The sequence below is a fragment of the Amia ocellicauda genome, chromosome 10 (genome assembly GCF_036373705.1).
Source record: "Amia ocellicauda isolate fAmiCal2 chromosome 10, fAmiCal2.hap1, whole genome shotgun sequence".
In the NCBI taxonomy this organism is placed as follows: domain Eukaryota; kingdom Metazoa; phylum Chordata; class Actinopteri; order Amiiformes; family Amiidae; genus Amia; species Amia ocellicauda.
In genome coordinates this window covers 7,216,304-7,237,178 of record NC_089859.1, presented here as the reverse complement: position 1 = coordinate 7,237,178, position 20,875 = coordinate 7,216,304, and the positions used below count along the sequence as shown (strand labels likewise).

At 39.2% G+C, this 20,875-nt stretch overlaps 1 protein-coding gene across 1 annotated transcript in view; it reads left to right on the top strand.

Moving 5' to 3' along the window:
* The first annotated feature begins 1,368 nt into the window (after positions 1-1,368).
* tmem164 (transmembrane protein 164) overlaps positions 1,369-20,875 on the top strand; it is a 29,089-nt gene continuing 9,582 nt past the window's right edge. The window contains exons 1-3 of the mRNA XM_066714815.1: positions 1,369-2,475; positions 15,277-15,326; positions 18,448-18,514. Coding sequence (XP_066570912.1) covers positions 2,044-2,475; positions 15,277-15,326; positions 18,448-18,514 — 549 coding nt within the window. The 5' untranslated portion in view covers positions 1,369-2,043. The remainder of the gene's footprint in view (positions 2,476-15,276; positions 15,327-18,447; positions 18,515-20,875) is intronic.

Here is a 20,875-nt window from a genome sequence, read left to right as displayed (position 1 = left end):
TGTTTTTTACACAACCTTTTAAACTAGAGATGCTAGGTTATTTTGCTATTTTGCTATATTTTGCTAGGTTATTATGTCCTTAATGTGCCACCGTACAACAACTACGATGTTGTTGGTTTATAGCTGAACTAGCCACCTCTTTTATTTGTTCATCCCTTGTATGATTTTGAAACATTTCATGAGAATTGTGTTAACCCTCTACATTACTGATTTCCATATATATATATATATATATATATATATATATGTAAAGAAAAAAAAGTCATAGTGATAATAACTGATATGGGTTTAAATATGTTAGAAACATACACAGCCAGCAGGAATGCATGGCGAGCACAGAAGGTTTATCTTTTTATACACTTCAAGTATGAGGCAAACTACTTATTGCGTTTCCCAGTTCCTAATATGTGTGAAGCTGGACTCATATTTCTTTCATCAGCTTGGGGAAGTTTTACAGCAAAGTCTTTAATAATTTAAATCATCCTTGCAGACACAATTAAATAATTAAGTATCTTGTTGAAAGGGGTGGGAAGAGGAACGAGAGGCCTTATCTCAAAAGGCCTTGTGCATGGATGATGGATGTTCATCTGTTGTCCCAGCAGACCGAGAAACCGAAAGGATATAATAAGACAGCTAAATAATAAACTATTTAGTCAATATATAACCCTATAACTTATGATTATTAAAATCTCACAGCAAAAACAGCAGTGTGTTGATGTGGCCTAACCGACACCCAAACCAGCTAAAGTGGTTGAGATTTTTAAAAACATTAAACTACAAAGCAACAATCAATTATTTTAAATGGGTTTTCATCTTTAAACCTGCTAAGCAGTTTTCAATTGTTATTGTGTACACATGTACCAGATTTTTAAGATTGAAAGTATAATAATAATAATAATAATAATAATAATAATAATAATAGGCCTAATAATAATACACGAACACAATATATGTGAACTCGAATGCTTTCAATTGTTCCAATTATAATTCTAGAACAGTATTCCTGAAGTCAGTCATCCTCCACACCCTTGTCTTGGGAAAAAGTGACAAAGCAATGGAAAAAGAAACTATTTTGCAATGAAATGCCACAATAAACCCACTGTGTTACTACCTTTAAACGCACAGAAACACGATACTGTACATCCTGCTCTGTGTGTCTTTTTGTCAGGGAATTGTGTTACAATGATTCACTTGCATCCCTTCCAGAAAGACACTCAGGTGGGCGTTGCATCACTGCAACAGAATCCGGCATTAAACGGGTTAACGCGGAAACGTCTCCGAGGGGCGGAGTCAGAGTGCGGGCTCAGCCAATCCGCTCCCTCCTGGTCGGTGGCGCCCCGATGCTCATGAATATGTACACAGGGAAGCAGCGGCGGGGAGCGTGTTCCGGGCAGCTGGAGCAGCCCGATGCAGACCCGACACGGCTGTGAAGTCGTAGCGCTGCGTCGCAGGGGGACTGCACATCGGCCGGTATTGTAGCCGCACAGCGCCCGCCGAGACCCCGCAGCCGCGATCCCACGCCGAGCCTCAATGCACGGCCGCTTTCGCATGGTGGTCACGATCGCATTTCCAGAGCAGGGCCCTTTCTTTCTCCTGTTTCCCGTGAAGAAGAAAGCACCGCTCCGGGACGGGGAGATACTGTAGGGCTGCATGGGCTGTGAGCGCAGTCCCGGTCGCGGGAACTAAGTGTGTCTGGCTGGAGGCTGGGAGCCGGTGCGGTGCGGTGCGGTGCGGTGCGGGGCGGTGCGGGGCGGCTCAGGTCCCAGTCCTCTAGTTGGCTTGTGCGCACTATCATAAGGGGCTTAATGTATGAAAGAGATCTCATCCGTCTGTTTGACTCTTTCTGATTGTGGGTGCACTCAGCTGTAGTCCTACTGCTCGTTTAGTTTTCGTGTGCCATCCTGACATTTAAAGGCGGTGGGATCTCCATGGCAGGTGCCCACCTGTAGCTTCTTTGCGAGGAAGAAGGACCAACCCAACCCAACCCAACCCAACCCAACCCAACCTAGGACTCCTCATCAAAGCGGACATTTTCTGCGGTTGATGTTTCGCCAACAAGTCTTGTCTTTCATCCCGTCTTGTTCGTACCTTTTCCAATACGAGAAGAGGAACATGTCCCGATACAACATCTACAGCCTCCTGGACTGGATCTACGGAGGGGTGGACCCCAAGTTTGAAGGCAACGGGGGGCCGGAGTGTGCGGCGTTTCTGCAGCCCAAGCAGCGCCTGGGCGAGAGTGCCGTGATCGTCCTCCTGTCGCTGCTGGAGATCGGCCTGGCCCTGCGGAAGATCAACCTCTCCAAAGAGCTGAGATATGCCGAGAAGGAAGCCGAGAAGGCCAAGGAGGACAGCTTGGGCAAGAACCTGCTGCTGGTGGCCCTGTGCTTGACCTTTGGAGTGGAGGTGGGGTTCAAGTTTGCCACCAAGACCGTGATCTACCTTCTCAACCCATGCCACGTTGTCACCATGGTACAGGTACGACCAAAGCCAAGAGATAAGAGATGAGTGATTCATGATGGGTGTGCTATCTCTCTGTGTGCATGTGTTGTCCATATGTGAGAGCTCAATGTTGTTTAATGCATGAACACTGTATATTCACTTCCATTTGAGGATTGCAACACTTTCTAGATTCGTGGTAGTTTTCCCATTTGCTTCCTGATACATGTGTTTCTACTTGTACACTTTGCGTAATGTAGCCAGTGTAGTTCTGGTTTAAAATACCAGTGTGTGTTGACAGTAATGTATCTTGCAACCCCATGACGTGACCCCATCTCCATCACCATTGAGGTATTGACTTACTGTGTGTGAGGTCAGTCTCAGTGGAAATCTCCTGTGTTTGGCTAAATATGTAACTGATATTTGAGCATGCAAATTGAAACCCATAAAGTAGGCTGAAATACTTGCACCCTTACTGGTTGGCAAGTCAAATATTTGATAAGTCTTATCATGTAACTGTTCCTATCTCTTGTCCTGAAGCCGTATAGATGTTCTTTTTATTAATGTTAATCAGAGACTGATTTTGCCTGGTTTTGAAAACCTTTTTATGGTTTTCCAGTTGTATGTGCTGGCTCTTACAGATTTTCTGATGCATGTTGCCTTACAGGGGGGACAAGAGTAATTATTAAGTAATTATCTACAGTACATTTCCATTTTGTTACATCCTCAATGTTTGGTATCTACAGCCCTGGTCCTGGACAGCCATAGACCTGTAGAACTCAAACGCCTGAACAAAACGATGCATCTTTCAAGAAATAATAATGGGTCTGATTAAATTATTCAGAGATTACTTGCAGCAAAGAAGGCATGAAAGCCCTGCTATTGTCCTGGACTGGGCGTACAGACTGAATGCCAGTCCTAATTATCTTACATTTAAAATAAGCTGCCTGCTATACAGTAGGCTGCTGGCCAAACCTAGATTCTAAATTGAGGTGTTCCCCTTTTTTTGTAATCCTTTCATCTGATCAAACTGCAAAACCAGGCTGTGCCTCGGGCCATGCTGTTAGGTTTTGAAACCACATTCAGAATATAAAGGTAAACCGAAAAGCTAATTCATATCCTCTTCAATGGGAAACAGGCTTGCTGTCTGCAGTGATGAACAGATACATCCATTTATCAGCATCTGCAATCCATAGGAGAGTAAGCGTTTTCTTCTGTCATTACTGAAAATAATAGCACAGGTAAAATGGTACAGTAATGTAGATGTTTAGTTGACAAACGTTAAGACCTCTGCCATTTGAAATGTACCGTGAATAGAAAAATAAACCTGTAATGTAGAAAGTTACAAACGATTACTTACAAATATGCATACAACACTGAATTCCTGAATCCTTTTGTTATTTTTGTTGTAGCCAATGGTAAAATAAATGGCTGATATACTTACAGCTACAAACAACAAACCCATCAGGCCAATGTGTAATTTTCTCTTTTACTCCCTGTGGTGGTTATGCAAATTCATTTGATCCATAAAGGCATTGCCTGTGAAATGAGAAACAGATATTTGGTGTAAGCAGAATTGATGGAGGATGTGAAAACCAGTAAGGATGTGGTCTTCAAGCAGTCTGCAGATTTCTTAGACAGACGTGTACAGTGGAAGCAAAGTTAAAAAAACGAAAAGAGATTCGCTGATGTAAGTTTGATAAAGCTTATCTGATCAGCAGTTGTTTTGTTCAAGAGTAGAGTCTTTATCCCGATACAAGAGAGCTATAAAAGTTACAAATTCACATTGCTCAGATTGATAGTGTGCTTGAATGAATCATTGCTTGTGGCACGTTTGAGATTGGGAGTGCCACAGCTGAGAGAATATGACGCGGGCAGAGTAAAGTCATGGCGTTTTAAATGCTTCATACATTTACAAAGAAGATCGGAATAGCAGAAAAGGCCTTAATTCATTGATCCGTTTGAATGACACCAGGCACAGAATGGGAAGCATCAAATCCCACCCAACGCATTCATCTCTGATCTCCAATTCCTGGTAGTATTTTAAACTGAATGCATAAAACAATAGAGATCACACACCAACAGTTTAAAGTGGTTAAATTCGAATGGCAGGGAGTGTGGCCTGGGTTATAGTTAGTTCTTTATTTTTAGACTACAGAAGAGTGCTAAATCTGTGCTCAGTGGAAGCCACCCAGTTTCAGGGCCTGGGGTGGCCTTTGTTCAAATATTGAAACGATCCAGTTCGAAAGGCATTCATTACAGGATTTAAAAAGATTGAGGCCTAAGCATTCTTTTGTTCAACCATACAGACGCAGGATAGCCTCTTGTTTCGTGTCAGTCCTGACATTTTTTGTTTCTGAATGTTCTGCAAAACCAGGCCAGGGATGGAAGTTCTTTGTCTGCTGTGGCAAGTCCCAGAGGGATTGTGGGATGGTATTGCATTTCTATGTCATCCTTTTTTGTGTTCGAAACTGAGCTCTTCATAAATGTAATGCTTAATTGAACAGTCGTCACTTAGTGATTGCTTTCAGAAAATCACTGCTTTATGAACAAGAGCTTAACGGCCATCAAGTTGTGAATGAGACGGCAGCTCTTGTGGTAGAATTTAATCTTGGTGATTCGATTTGAGGGATATATTAAAAGTGACTACTAAAAACATGTAAATTAATGAATTTTTAGAGCCAGTGTATCAATCAATAGAAAATGTCCTCTCTTACAGACTACTATTGCATCAGACACTAAAGTGGCGCTCAGTCCAATTCTAACAATGTGTTTATTAAGCGTGTCGGAACGTTTATGGAAATCGTGTATTTTGAAATAACATTAATACACACTTGGTGACCATTGTGTAGCTATAGAACATATTGGTATTCTGTATCTTTTCTTAACATTTTATTGTTAGGATTGTTGGGATAGACCTACAGGCTTTGTTTGAACAGCTATGATTTTCTAAACCGTAGTGCACAATCTTGGCCTTGACAATGTGTGACATTTCCTTTTTTTTTTGTATACCAGCTTCCCACAAGGTGTAGGATGTGTGTGTACACTGAATGCAGGCCAACTATTTGTAGAAAGTGCTGAGAGACGGCTTTCTGACACGTTTGCATCTGAGGCGGCTCTGTTCTGTTCTGCTCTGCGGATTGTGAAGCAGTTCGTTATTTCTCACTTCTATTTCTTAGCAGATGCCCTAACCCACAGCGACTCGCACTTACTCACAACAAACACGTTTGCTACTGGAACGTCTACATTTTGCTGTAGTATGGTAAATAGGAATGTTTTTTCTTAGTTTTTACTTGTATCCTGGGTGTCTTAATTTGTATTTGCTTATAATTTCAGCATTCAAATTGCAGTTAATTGTTTGCCAGTGGATTTTATTTTTATTTTGTAAGCCTTTGTCAAAACACTATATACGCAGGAATCAATTGCTTTGAATTGGTTTTAGCACAGTAACAGGAACATTGCTGCAAAAAAAAAAAGATGGTGGCATTTCTGTATTTCCTCACAGAATATATTTTATTGGTCAAACTGTGCTGATAATTAGTTGCAAGCCTAGGATACTTACTGGTTGATGGAGTAAATATGCTGTGTCAATAGCCAGGCCCTTTTGCTAAAAGTGAAGTAAGTATATTTTAATATCTTCAGAATAAGATAACACGAGACATAAAATGATAAATTGCCCTGAAAGGTTATCTTCCACTCCATAGTTTATGGTGATTAATGTAGTTTGCAACCATAAGCAAATAAATGAGGGATATCACTTGTATACAGATGAAAAGCACAATTCCAGGAAACCAGAAGCATCTTCTATCATTTTGTTTTAGCATTTTTGGTTTTGAAATGTTAGTACTACCTTCTTCATTTTTGTTTTCTAGAGGTTAGAACGTCCTCTTTTCTTATCTTCAGTGCTCTAGTATGTGGTATAAACTTACCCTGTAACAAATCTCTAGGACATTATTTATTTTAAAATAAGAAATATTCTAATTTACTGTCTTCAACTAAGCACAGTTTGATTTCAGTATAACATTACTTCAACATATGGTACATTTACTGCAATGTAAATGCTGTCTGAATTATTTCGGATGGATACAACTGTACAATACAGACCCTATTCCAATGAGGATAGACAGGTCATGCTCGGAGAATAAGCACAGAGGAATCTCTAAACAATTGTTCATGAATTATTGGCACTGCTTTAGATCAAAGTCTGGGAAAGAGGGGAAATGGAAAGCTTTCATGGTCTGGACTGGGAAGAATTTGGCCTATGTTTTCCAAGTTGATCATTCTCCAATACTTAATTAGAGATCAAGAGAAGGCAAAGCAACGCATCTCAAACTGCTGAGGTGTTTCTGCTTTATCTTCCATTATTGTTGTTAACCTTTGCATCCCTTCAATTTCTTAATGCTTTGCTAATCGGAAACATTTTGCAATATGAATTTCAGCATCAATCTAGATAAGGGGCTGTAGAATGGGTTATAAATATTTAGACATGGGGTTGGGTGAGAGTCAGTCAAACTAGGACTAAACTGGTGAGACATTGCTATAAGCAGCCATTCACTGACGGAAAGAGGCTTCATTCATTTCAGTACTGATAACAAGGCATGGGAAAGGAATGTCTGGTTGCAGACGTGTAGCCTTTTCCATTAGTATTCAAACTACTGATGAGTTATGAACACATTTCACAATGGCTAATGTCTACCATCCCTGTCATTTACTCTGTACTCACTCAGATATTGCAGAAGCCAATATGAAATATTCAAAAATGGGGACAAGATAATATAATTTCCTCTTAAAAATACATAAATACATAAAAATCAATGATAGCTGAACTGCTTCCTACTGCAGGCAACATTTGAATGCTTAAAGCATTAATATGAGATCTAGGCCTATTTTGTTTTCTTTGCTGATAACATTTACACTGGAAGTCTGCTCCTGGTGCTTGAAAACCCACCAAGGGACACTCGGGCAGTCTGAGTCAATATTGTTTTTAGAAAACATTTGCTTTAAATACATTTGCTAAAGAGGAAACTACACCATCTTTTGCCCAGCTTAGATATATCTATATCTATATCTGTATATAAGTAGATATATATTTATTGGTTTGTTTTGTAATCCAAGGCTTTAGCTTTCATATATCTCTGTTCTGAAATGCTATCTATCTTGAAAATGCAATGTGTTTATTTTTGGCTGTTTTATTAAGCAGTCATTAACAAAGGGTGACTAAGGCCAGCAGTGATTTAAAATTAACTATAATGACCATGCTTATTCATAATCATGCTGGGCTGTAAGATTATTACATTGCATATTTTTTATATATATCGTTGTCATGCATGTGTATAAGACTCTATAATAACAGCTGCAGCTTTTTGCTATAACTTGTCAGCCTTCACTAACCCTAATATAGCAGGCTGTTGGGCACTGTTTATGCCAAGAGACTTGCTTGCCAAGACATGCACACACTCATTTTAACAGCTCTATGCCTTTGGACAATATTTAACGTTTGTTTATGATGTGTTCAGTTCAGTTCAGCTAAAGGAACAGATGAAGCAGAAATACTCTTCAGTTTCTGCTTACTGCTTAACTACTTAAATTAAACACGCAGTTACTCAATGGAATGTAATTCAGAACATTCAGCCCATTGTGTCCTTCTCAATTATTTTAATGTGGTTTGCAAAACTGTGTTTACCTATCAGAAATCCTGAAGCCTCCATTTTTACAATTAAATTCAAAAGCCAAGTGAAAGGGTAGTCTGTACTCTGCCCTTTAATATGTTGGAGGAAAAGTTGGCACGTTATGTGTAATATCCAATGTCCAAACTGGAAGGGTTAGGCAGGAGATGGTTATTAATTTCTGTTGGAGCCCTCATCTTTGTAAAGGTCAAGTTGATCCCCGGCAATAACTAATATTTATATTTTTTCATGGCAAATTGTGGCTAGCCACACACAGCCAAATCTAACATTCACTCAAGTTTAAGAAAATATCCTTTTTATATTTATTTATTCAATTATGGGCTGCATTCTCGATTGTCAAGATCACTGACTAGATTTATCACCGGACATCAAAGGAAAAATGTCTGTTCTTAATGGTAGGCTTATTCTAGTGTCTCAGAAAATCTGCTTCTTATCCCGTTATTTTCAGATTATAAAAATAAATGTTCTTCTTTGATCCAGTTGACTTGATATGGCAGAATCTCAGATGACAGGGTCATTAAATGAGTCGTAGCCAAAATGTTGGCATTTTAGTTTAGCCTACACACTAAGGTATTGAACACAGAGCAACTACAGAAATTGGAGACATCCAATCCAACTTCACCAAAGCTTTTCGAAAGGGTTGTCCGCCATTCAACATCCTGTAAAGCCAGTGACTTCCCCATTGTGCGGCACTGTTTGTCATTGCAAAACGCAAACCGATAAGGAATCTACAAATATGCTTGAATAATGTCAACTGAAACCCTGTAGGGTTTTTAAAGCAGACCGAACACCTTTCAGACTGAATTGCACCGTACAATATACATGTGACTGAGGCCTCCATATCCTCAAATGAGGACCTCAAAACTGCCATCTGTACCCCAGCGGATGAGAGAGAGGCTGTGGGGTTGATGTCCCAGTAGATAGTAAGCCAGGTGATGTCACACAGGTCATCACCCAGAGGATTTAGAGCAACTGTCATCTAGCTTCTCTGTCCCACTGCGGAGTGCCCGTTCACAGTGCAGATGACACAGGAGGGAGTCAAAATGATGGAGAATGAAAAATGAAAAAATGAAACTGGAAAAAATACATTATTTTAAACCCTACTAAATCAAGACTTGTAGAGTGACCATCCCACCCTCCAAAGTAACCAATGGCAGTTGCTCCTTTCCATACCTGGTAACAATGGAGCGCTCTCACATTCGTACATTCCAAGGTTATGGCTCCGAACCACACCAGTGCCTTGCTTGAAGGTGAATAAATCTCCAAAACAGGTTAGACTGTCTCCTGATTGATCTTGATCATGCTGTTGATCCAAGACCTACAGATACACCCCGCAATCCTGTCTCCACTTTCTGTAAATCGGGTCACAATTCAAGAACATTTGGAGAGAATTGACTTGTCACAGGTCATGGGATTTAACCACAATGAAATCACCCCAATTCCCCCTTCACATCTGCCCAATGTTCCAGTTTCATCAAGAAAAGGAGAGTTTATGATATAGTGGGATTGTCACGGATTCCAAGATTGTATTTAAATTGGAGATTAGAGTGAAGGAAAAAGTCTAACGGCCACTCCTTTTGAACATTTCTTTTGTCCACCTTTGTTTGGATTTCAAAGCCCATTTTAAAGTTACATAAAAGTCCAATCTCTTGAACCTAAATGACCTGTTCTTGTAGGGAAACTAAGCTGAATAAATTATTGGAGGTGCTTTTTCTTACATTTGTTATAACTTTCAGAAATGTAAAAGTGTAAAGCTTTCCAGTCTATTAGCTATGAGTCCGTCAGCTGTGACCTATGATATGGCATATCAATTAAAATAATGTAATCTTTTTAGCCGGCAACCAAGAAGGCTTTGATCAAGGTGGGTAAAGTCTACGATGACATCAACCCCAATCTTTCTTCAGCCAGAGCACAGAGACCGAGACCATAAACACAATGAAAGTGCGGTTGTAGAATTTAAAACCGGAGACGCCTCTTTATACCAACTGAAGGGTGCGTTAAGACACTGCCAGCTTGTGTTCAGGATGGGGGAGTCGCAAGAAGTTTGGTTCTTGGTCTCCATTCATGCCTTCTTTTCCTATGAGCCACTTCAGAGCTGCTGAACAGTTTGAGCTCTGTCGGGTAAAACACGAGCACAGATCAGACAATGGAGGGAAAGAACCATAGCAACAGCAAACAAGGTCTGCCCACACGTGAGAAAGTCCTTGGGTCTTCCTGAGAGAGTTTTGCAGTTGTAGAGTGCTTGCCAAACGCAGAGAACCGAAACAGGAATATATAAAATGTAAACTGCTACTTTAATATGCTGTCCATTTAGATGTGGGTTAAAAAAAAAACCTTTGCCATGGCTCTTCAAATGCATACTCTGGGGCTGGCTAAGCCTACATTCATGTGGGGATAGATGTTGTACTACTTACGTGTCTAGTCAGATTAATTATTTGATGCACACTAGCCTCGGCTGGGCTTTTATTTTTTCTTGCAGCTGTCATTACATATTGGTGCTACCAGATATGATAAGGAGGCTCACGGAAGCAGCCGGAATTAGCTCTTGCATTTTAAATTCACCGCTGCGCTTTGCTGAATGTTTTTTCTCGCTTGTCTTACGGCACTGTAGCTTCATACTGATACAGAAGCGTGCTGTTCGTATGTCCACACTGACAACAACAACTGTGACGAGCAGGATTTGCGGTGCACGGATTCTATAATTTAGTGCTCCAGATTCCCCCATGATTCGAATTTTGTGTTGTTCTGGTATCGATTTACACTTGGCATACTGGAAATTGTTTATTGTAAGTACAAGAATAGGATGACTTATAATGGTGAAGTTCTCTAATGCACTCTTCTTTTTCTCACTTCCATAAATCAGTGACCACGTTGTCTAGGCCTATGTTCTGCTTAACAACTTTCATATTAGTAGACCAAATGAAGTTTACACATTACTGTGATGAATTGGTGACCTAGAAAATGTTACTTTCTAACAAAGAAAAAGAAAAAAGAAACAGGTAGAGTATATGACAGGAAGTACTGATACATTGTTTTTCTTATGTTCCTTTCCTGTTGTTCTGTTTTAGAGGGATGTTTTCCTCTCTATTTGGCAAAAGTCCTTATTCTGTAGTTTTTTTTCTACTAAGTTGTTATTGAGGGAAGTGTCTTTGCATCCCACAATGTAAATAAACCGCAATGAGCCTGTGACCTTGCTTCATTGGGTGACTTTGAACATTTCCAAAGATACAAGAGTGTGACTTAAAATCAATCCTGCAAAAAAAAAAAAAAAAAAAGTTTGACCTTGTAATGTCCATATGTGCGACTACAGTGAACACTTTTTTTTTTTACAATCTTAAAGCACGGTGGTTCAGGGCATTTTGTTTCATTCTCGATTTGCTTGTGAGAGTGTGAAATAAATGCAATAGTGGGAAAATCTAATTATTTTTACATTCCCAGGTATTGCTTCAGCTGCAGTTACTCTTTTCCGTGGTCACATCCTGACGCGCTTTTAAAACATTTGCGTCACAAGCCTAAGGCACTTACATTCAAGATGTCTACTGTTGAGTGCAGGGGGACGTGACCTGCAGAAACTGATCACAGATACCAGAGAACCTCCTGTCTCCCAATGGGGAATGGATGGAAACGCCTGGAGCTGCCATTTCTGGGACTGACTGTAGCTTCCAGGAGATCCCCTGTGTAAATGCATGCTGACATTCTTAAAATTGTTCAGAATTAGATCTACACAGTTTACATCTGGCCAGGATATAAAGAAAGAAAATAATTTGCAAGGATTGTACTTAACTTGAAGAAGCACATGTTGATATATAATACGTTTATTATTAGAACCCCAGTATTTGCTTATGTGAATCTAAGCGGGAGCAAATTTGTCATTTGCTTCCCCCCTCCTCTCTCTCGTTAATAGAGCTTTGCAACCCAATTAGTGTTGAGTAATTGAGGCTTATCAAATCATATAGCTATGTGGTAGAGGTATGCTTGTGGATGGTACATTCAGTGTTTTATTGAATGCATAATTAACTGACATTGCACAGCCAGCTCCCTGGTGCCCAATTTGATAGCCACTCTCACAGACGAATGACTTCTTGGCATGAGGGCTCGGCTGAAAGATGCATATCTGCCACACACTTGTATTCGCCCAGGTAGAATTGAATTCTCTTTGTCTGAATCAGGGGCCCAACAAGCTGTGAGACAAGTAAAGGACTTTGTAGCAGATGTGTGATTAATGTGGCTACTTGTAGTTACTACAAAAAATAAAATAAAAATAAAAATATCATACATTAAAACACTAATCAATATAATACGTTTGTGTAATTATTTACACTGTATCTCTTTCATAACTGCTATACATATGGAGGATAATACAATTATAAATGTATATTCATTTTAAAATTTTGATTTTCACTTTTTTTTTTTTTGGCAGTCTATTCACCCTAGTGCCAATCACATTCTGCATGGGGCAGAACCCCCTTGGATATGAACTCTTGTCTGCTTGTACCCGAGTATCTAGGTCTAGTCGACAGTAGTAGCTTTTCTGCATTTTCGAATGATTTGTGTTTATAACTTGAAATACACAGTGATCTTTCGGAATCTAATTAAAACATGGTTACATTTTATTTTACTTATTTATTTAATGTCCAGTTGAATGTTTGGCAGTGCATTGTGACTGAAACACCTTTCCACACTGTGTCTCTTCCCTGAACAGTGCTCAGTTGCTGCATGCATCTGGATAATCTCGTCCCTGTATTTTGTGAAAATAATAACTTGGACATGTGTATCTCACTGATATCATGTAACCAGATAACTTCTTTAATTAGTTTTCAGTGAATTAATTAATATTCGAATCCCTGATAGCCATCGATAGGTACTGAAACTTCACTCGGCTGTACTTTTCTACACTTTGAAATCATAGTTATTATACACCATACATGCCACAAATGTCTTTGGCTTGATATGTGTAGGCTATTCAGATGTCTTTGGGCTCCCAAAGCAGGGAAAGTCAGAAGATCATCAATTTACTTGCAGTCACACCCCTTCCAGAATGTGATTGACACTCGGGTGAAAGGACTGTGCCACAATGCAGTGATGTCTAACATTGCTGGCGTTACCTAAACGTTTTATCCTATAACTTTTAACTGTCACTGATAGTCATAAATCGCACAGATGCCAAAAGGCTACAGATTCCAGTTGTCCTCTTGTCAGACCAATATTTTGTCTGTTTCTTTCCTGAACAAAATATGAAAACCTTGCCACATAGCTTGAGTTTAATTGAGCAATTAAAACAAACAAGTGTGTGAGGAGGAAGGCCTGCAGAGATGGGTTTCTCAGAAAAGTATAGGCGTATTCTACAGTTAAATGTGAGTATATCTGTTATCTCTAACAGTATCTCATGATATGGACGTGCACTTTTTTTTTTTTTTTTGGTTATTGTTTTTTAAAGCTTATCTAAGCAATGTCTGCAAATCTGCAGTCTGTTTTTCTTTAGCATAACCCTAATATAAAGTCAATAAGGGGGTTGCATGACTATCTATCACATATCTCTGTATTTATATAGGAATTCCTGAATGGATTTTTTTTTTTCATGCAATCAAGACCTTAATGTATTTAATTTTATTTTTTTAATCGAAGAGTGCAATGCAGCTGTCACTTCCTCTCTTTGACTCTTACACACTTATACTCACACTTACTGATTACACAACTTCTTTATTTTATTTTTATTTTCCAACTGTGTATTTCCCAATATAATAATTCTAACATAATCCTTCCGTTAAATCTAAAATGATTGGGTGTGACAGACCTATTATGCTACTGGAAAGCCACCTACTGTTTTAAGTTGCTTTAAAATTGTATGTTTTTGCTTATTCCTTAACTGTAATACTTGTACAAAGTACAGACTGCTTCTGTTTAAAACCTGGGAGTTAGCCAGTTGTGGTTCAGTGACTGTTATTCCTCTTCACTGACATTGTCCATATGCTCCCACCTGCACATAATGCAATTACATGTTTTGTGTGTGTTTTCTTTACTTCTTTATTGTTGGGTTGACGTACAGCATGTTTTTACTCCTTGGAAACCTAAATTGTGAGCTGCAGGTAATAATTTAGCAGCACAGACCAGGTAACAACAACAAAAGCACTATGTTATTAAATGTCTGCCTATTTTGAAGCAAGAGGGTGGAAAAATACTCATCACTAGCCTGTTCCTCTGTCTTCCACACTTCCACACTGGGGTATTGACTTTAAACCATCCTAGACACACACTTAACACCACCAAGGCCAAAACTCATAGAAGTTCTGTTGTATTAAATAGTTTCCCCAATGCTACATTTTACTTTATATAGTTTTGATCATTAGTTATCAAAGCATTTCTGTGTACATTATTATCTAGTACAAGGAATAATTTAAAGGCTGAGTCATATTCTGTTCCCAATCAGAGCACTGACTGTAAATCCTGCCGTGACCTTTTGAATATTTTGTCAATTTCCAAGAGCTGTGACAACTCTAATATGTTTGCTGTGTGTACAATGGCACACTGAAGATTGTATAGCTCAGTTAAGTAACTTCATTGGAAGAAACCAGCGCATACACACACACACACACACACACACACACACAGGAGAGATCAGTCTGTAACTGACATGCTGCTGAGGTTTTAATGAATGTTGGCTCTGTCTGACTGTCAAGATGAGAGGGGTTCCCTACATGTCTATGGGAATAAATACCCCCAGGTTAATGAAATGGAGAATACATTGATGGACATGACTGCTGCTGCTTTGGGCTCACGGCCTTACATGGTCTCGGCGTACCTTGTTAGTGATGATGGCAGCTGTCCGTGTACAATAATAGTCTTTGCAGGAATGGTTGGAAGTCCTAATTGTGACCTTGGTCAGATTATTGACGTCCCTTTAAGCTACACTTTAATGCCATAGAATATGACATCCAGCAAGCGATGGCAGTACTGCAAGAAGAGCAGGCTACGTGGTCCAGAAGTTATTTTTGACCTGTTCTGGCCTTTACTGATATAAAACCAGTCATGTATCGAACTCCCCTATTACATACATCATACCTGCTCACATCTGTGTTTACTGCCATGAACAATTCCAAGTATTGAGTTTGGACTTTGACATGTTTTAATATGTATATATTTTGTCTCTTCACAGATTTTCCTGCTTGCTTGTCCACCATGTAAAATTGCAATGATCGTTTTCAGGTGAGCTAACTCCATACCTCGTCCGAAATGTACCAAATGGAAAGTACAATGCTGCCAACGAGTCATTAATCATTTAAACAAAATGTTGACCAATGGCCTCTTAAGTATCCAAAGAAAACAATCATACAAAACAACAGGATAGGGATAACAAAATTGCCAAATGACACAAAAGCCTTACAGGTAGATGGTGCTAGCTGAGCTCCTACCCAAAATGTAACTTGACTTTAGGTCCTACTCAACCTTACAGTATTTCAGTTCAATATTCATAATAAACTAAACCGAAACGAAAGTAAAAGTCAACACAGAAACGATTCACATTTCCAGTGACATTTTCAACCAGGTCCTGAAGCGAAAAAACATTTTTAAACTTATAAAACCTGTATGATCAGTCAGATGAACACTGTTATTTGTTAGTTTGCTCTAATGGGCTTTTGTTTTGCTACATAAACGCATCTTTTTACTTCGTTTTCACTCTAGAAATGACCCAATTTAAATGTTAAAGGGTAAGATTCCTCTGAAGCAACTAATTGAATCCATTATAGGAGCTTATGTGCTTGACTGGCTACTCAGATTTGTATTAAGAAACAAATTGTGGGGGGTGACTTGGCATTTTCAGTCAGTATTTCGAGTCTTTGAGTTTCATGTGACGCTTTACAACCACACTGACTTGTTATACTCATTAAAAACAAAAAAAGGGAAACATTACACAAGAATTGATCACATTGTGAGTGAAACATTGCAACTGCAAAATCGTTGGCAACAAACCCACTAGTTAAATATACCCAAGCAATATAAATGATTCTCTCATCGGGAATAAAGACCTGGAGATTTAATTTGCTGAGCTGGCATAGCACAGTAATAAAAATGCTCTTAGCTAAGTGTTCCCGTGTGCAAATATGGAATAGTGCCTTTTTACACCAGGGTGTTAGAGTTTTTTGTTTATTAAAATACTTTTATTAAATGTGCAGTGGGGTTGTGAAGCCTTGCAATAATGTATTTGTTTGCCTTGGTAGTAAATTCTCTTAACAACAGACCACTTTTGTTCTTGGCAGTTTTCTCTTCTCTTTATTCAGTTTTTCTCAGTCCACTGATATTTAAGCGTATTTTTTAACTGCACCTATGCGCCCTAGTTATTAACACGGTCTGTTGCAACCTAATTTGCAAATTCGCAGTAAGTAATGAAAGATCTGTGAGGGTCACAGGAAGCAGATTGATACCATACCATCAAGAAAAGGAAGGAAATGTCTTATCTAACCAGGTTTCCTTGTGTACAAATATGGGTCTTTTACAACACTATTTGCCTCAATGGACACTTTTCCTCTCTTCCAGTAAGTCATACTGGTACACTTTGTGCTTTTTATCTCCTATAACGCAATATTTGCCTCAGAGGACTGCATGTACTTTATAGTTTTGTCCATACAGGAATGTTTCCATTTTAAATGCAGTATCTTTACATAAGCAGGGATTAAAGATTAGCTATTCAGTACCAGTATTGGACTGTAGTTGTCAATAGACCCAGTTAGTGAATCATAATGATATTAAGAAGAGTAAAGGTTAGTAATCGAAGCTGTGTTCTCTGTGCAAGCCATCATTAGTTCCTTAATTTATTTTTTAGTACATTTTGTCCAAATCATGTTTGTAGTTGTCAGGGCCTCATACCTGCATACTGAAGCACTTTACATTGATTTCACCATGAACAGACTGTCATGAGGAAGTCTGCGAAAGGCACAAAAATGTTTAATATACGTTTGACTTACTGTTTACCTTCAGTAAGTCTCCAACCTCTTCAACAATCCTAAACTATATGCCTTTTACTTTTAGTATTAAAGGCTAATCTCATGTATGTCATTGTAGTATGATTTTCTTGTTAAAGATGTATTTAGGGTGTGTGTATAATTTCAAAATGATTATAATTTATCACTTCCTAAACACTATATAGATTCTATAATACTCCCGCATGACAGACAGAGTAGGAAATAAATGTGTAAAGGATTCATCTATTTTAATGGCAGGCTTCCATTTGAACAAGCAATTGACCAACGGGTGTACAAAATAAATGTATGTTTGAATAAATCTAAAACAGAAACTAAACCACTTTAAACTCAACTTTTAAATCTTCGAAAGGCCCAATGTTGATTAAAATTCTCTAGTTGTGGACATTAATAATACGGCAGATATTTTAAAATTGTAAACATTGCTGCCACTTTAAACTTTATAAATGTGTTGGTAAATCAATGATAATGATTATTTTTAATGTCCTACTTAAGTTTGGCCTTACTCTGTGCTTTCACATCGAGTCGTGTCAATGGTAATAACTAATCGGACGCATGCACAAAGTGCTTTGGTACCCTTGGACAAAAATAATAGTGAGTCATCAGAGGACTAACAAGTTGCATATCTATAGGGCCCGCCAAAAATAACTGGCATTAACAAAGCCACGCTTCGTACCGCAAAGCTCTTGCCAGGCTTCAGCCATCTGCTTATAAAGTGAAACCATACCACCACGTGAGGAATGACCGTAACTGCCATTTCATTTATGGGTAACGCACACGCACTTTGACAATGCTTACATTCATATTTACCACATTTTTTTAAAATATAACGGGAAAAACAGGTTTATGTTCCACAGCAGTAATGCAGGCCCCCAGATTGTGCTCAAGTGTATTTAAATATGTGCAGAGGTTTAACGAAATGCAAATATATGTTAGATTAGGGCTAATACATTATGTATACATAAGGAGGAAAAAAGCTCAAGACTGAGGAATTTGATTAAAATGGTCTTCGAAGAACCTTTCTTTAATGAAGTGGAGAAGTAAAGCAAACCGAATCTTTATTACGAGCTCGGGAGAGCGACATAGGAACAATCCAAGCGTCAGTCTCAAATGCTTAAAAGTTTGTCATAGGTTTTATACTTTTGAATCGTGGGCTGGGCATCATGGCCGCTGGGCAACTCCCGTCACAGCAATGCTTTTGAGTTAGAAACAGGTAAACCACAAACAAACCCAGAGGAAAGAAGTCGGCAAAACCAGTCTGCCCACCCCTTCCTGTCAGCCGAGGTTTGAGTCTACAGTGACGTGAACATGTGTGTGATGCCCTTTGCCTTCCTGTCGCCCGTGTCCAGGTTGCAGGTTCACATGCTGAATGGAGCCCTGCTGGCCCTGCTCTTCCCAGTTGTCAACACCAGGCTGGTGAGTACAGAGCGCAGCGTTTCACTGGCGCGTACTAATCTCGGATGTATTGAAGGGACCGAAGATGCCCTTTGACCTTAGAGCTGTATGAGTGCAGCTAAAGTGTTATTGCATTTTTCACACCCTGAACAATTCCTCAATGGACTTCCACTGTTGTGGGGCAGGGGGTAACTTCTACAGTAGGTCACATCCTGTCACTTAAACTCCTGCTTTCAGCTGCAACATTTTCCAATAATTAGTAACTATGTGGACAGGCTATAAATCAGTAACCTTTTCAAGGGGAAAACAACAGAGTGCAAAACTGAGGGATTTGATCCTCAAGCGAAACATAGTCAATGGCTCAAGGTTTATCGCTTAATTTAGATTGACCTAGCTTTCCTAAGGGCTAGGTTTCCAGTTTATTAAATGATTCAAAGTGCTTTCTCATGGACTATCGTATGCAGCATATTTCTACACAAAACAATCTGCCGGGATAGTCACAGACTGCAGACATATCATGGGTTCAGTCGTTTAACAAAAGCAAATTCCAGCTCATAATGTAATGTGGTCCACAGATCAAACGGGCTTGGCCTTTAATATTTCCTGTTTTATGAGTTGCATGTTAAGGTTGTTTCTTATTGTGTAAGAGATGCCGCAAAGCAAAGCTGTGCTTCTGGCTGCACAAGCTGCGTGAAATGACATATTTTAAACAATAGCTAGTTTCCAAACCCGCTACATTTCTGATGGCCAACTGATTTAGAAGACATGGATTTAGAGCAGCTCAGTGGATTCAAAATAAATGCATATCCGATTTATTAGAGTATTTGGTTTTGGTTTCTAAATAAGGGGAAAATATTTGAATTCCTGCCACATTACAGTCCTGTCATTGCCGTGTTTGACTGTTAGTTTTTCTGAGGGGGGTCCCATTAGTGGGTTTACACTTTATGATCCAAGTCCTATATGTGTATGTGTATAAAACAATATAAAAGCCACACATGAGCTCACACTCCCTGCTTCTGTAGCACCAAATACTATTTGCACAGTGGATATACAAACATTTACCAGATAAACTGTGTATGCACTTAATTTACAGCTGCCCAGAAAATATTTGAGCTATTACATGGACAGTCATTGTTTGTTCTAGCAAAATCAAAGATTTCATCAGCTGATGGTAAATTTAAAAACCAAATGCTTCTGGGTGCAGGTCTGGATCTCTGTAATATAGCTGTCAGTTCTGTTGAATGATCTGATATCACGGGCAGTCCAGTATCTGTGCCATCTCGGCTGGCGAATTGCCCATCTGCTGCAGTAACCATGGTCCCCTCACTATTATTACTGTCTCAAAAAACAAGAGAAAACATGATTAACCGAGAGAATTAGGATTCAAATACGAGTTTTTGTTGTTTTATAAGTAAGAGTGGTTTTGTAATTGGGTTATGGTCCTGATGAATAACTCGCATGGCCTAACCTTGTTATGCCTCTGCTTTGTGTTGCCTTTTTGTAAGGGACCTCAGGGTCTTGTATCAGGTGGGTATTTTGTGATTCATCTGTTTTCCAAATTGAATTGGTTTGTTTTTTTAGTAAACAAAATATGAAATTTATTGTGATTATGAAATGTTTTAAAAGAGACCTGTACAACAACAAATGTATAAAATTAGAGTCATTTGGCCAATTGTGGTTCATGGTTTAGTCTGAGAGTCTCCTTGAATGAACTTGGTTTCTGAATACTTAATCTTGTCTCCCCATTTTTACTGAGCCTTTGAGCCATTTCGCAAGACTTGGGATCAGATCTGCTGTGTGCAAATGTGGGAGGTACAGTTTGGTACGTAATACGGGGAAAGCCGAGTGGAAATGATGATGTAATGAGTGAAATGACATGGAGGTCCTCCGCTGGGAAGCCAGCCAGTGGGAATTCGGTCTTGTTTTTTCAGCTGTTGTAACGGTCCTTTGCTTCTCACAGTGATGAACATGAGCATTGACTACAGCCGAACTGTACCATCTCAGCCTTCAAAATTATGCACATGTGGAGTTATTTAAGGTTCAGATTGGCTGACCTCAAAACAAGTGGTTAAACCGTGCATATCTGAGCTGCAACAACCAGTGCATTATGATGCCAGGAGGGAGGTTGTGTTGGATTATGGTTTATAAACCCCTTTGAAGCTTTTCTGTGAGCAACGGTAGTCTTTTTTTATGAATCCACTGGAAATAAATATGGTTTACTGTGATTTCCTGCAGCTAGAAAACTATTCATTACAATATTTAATGTTCAACATGTAAGTTGGCCTTTCAGGTTAGGAACCAAAGCCACACCTATTGTGTTGTGGGGAAAAAAGGTCAGACTTGCATGGGTAATAAATAGGTGTTTGTCTGCTGCGTTTGGGG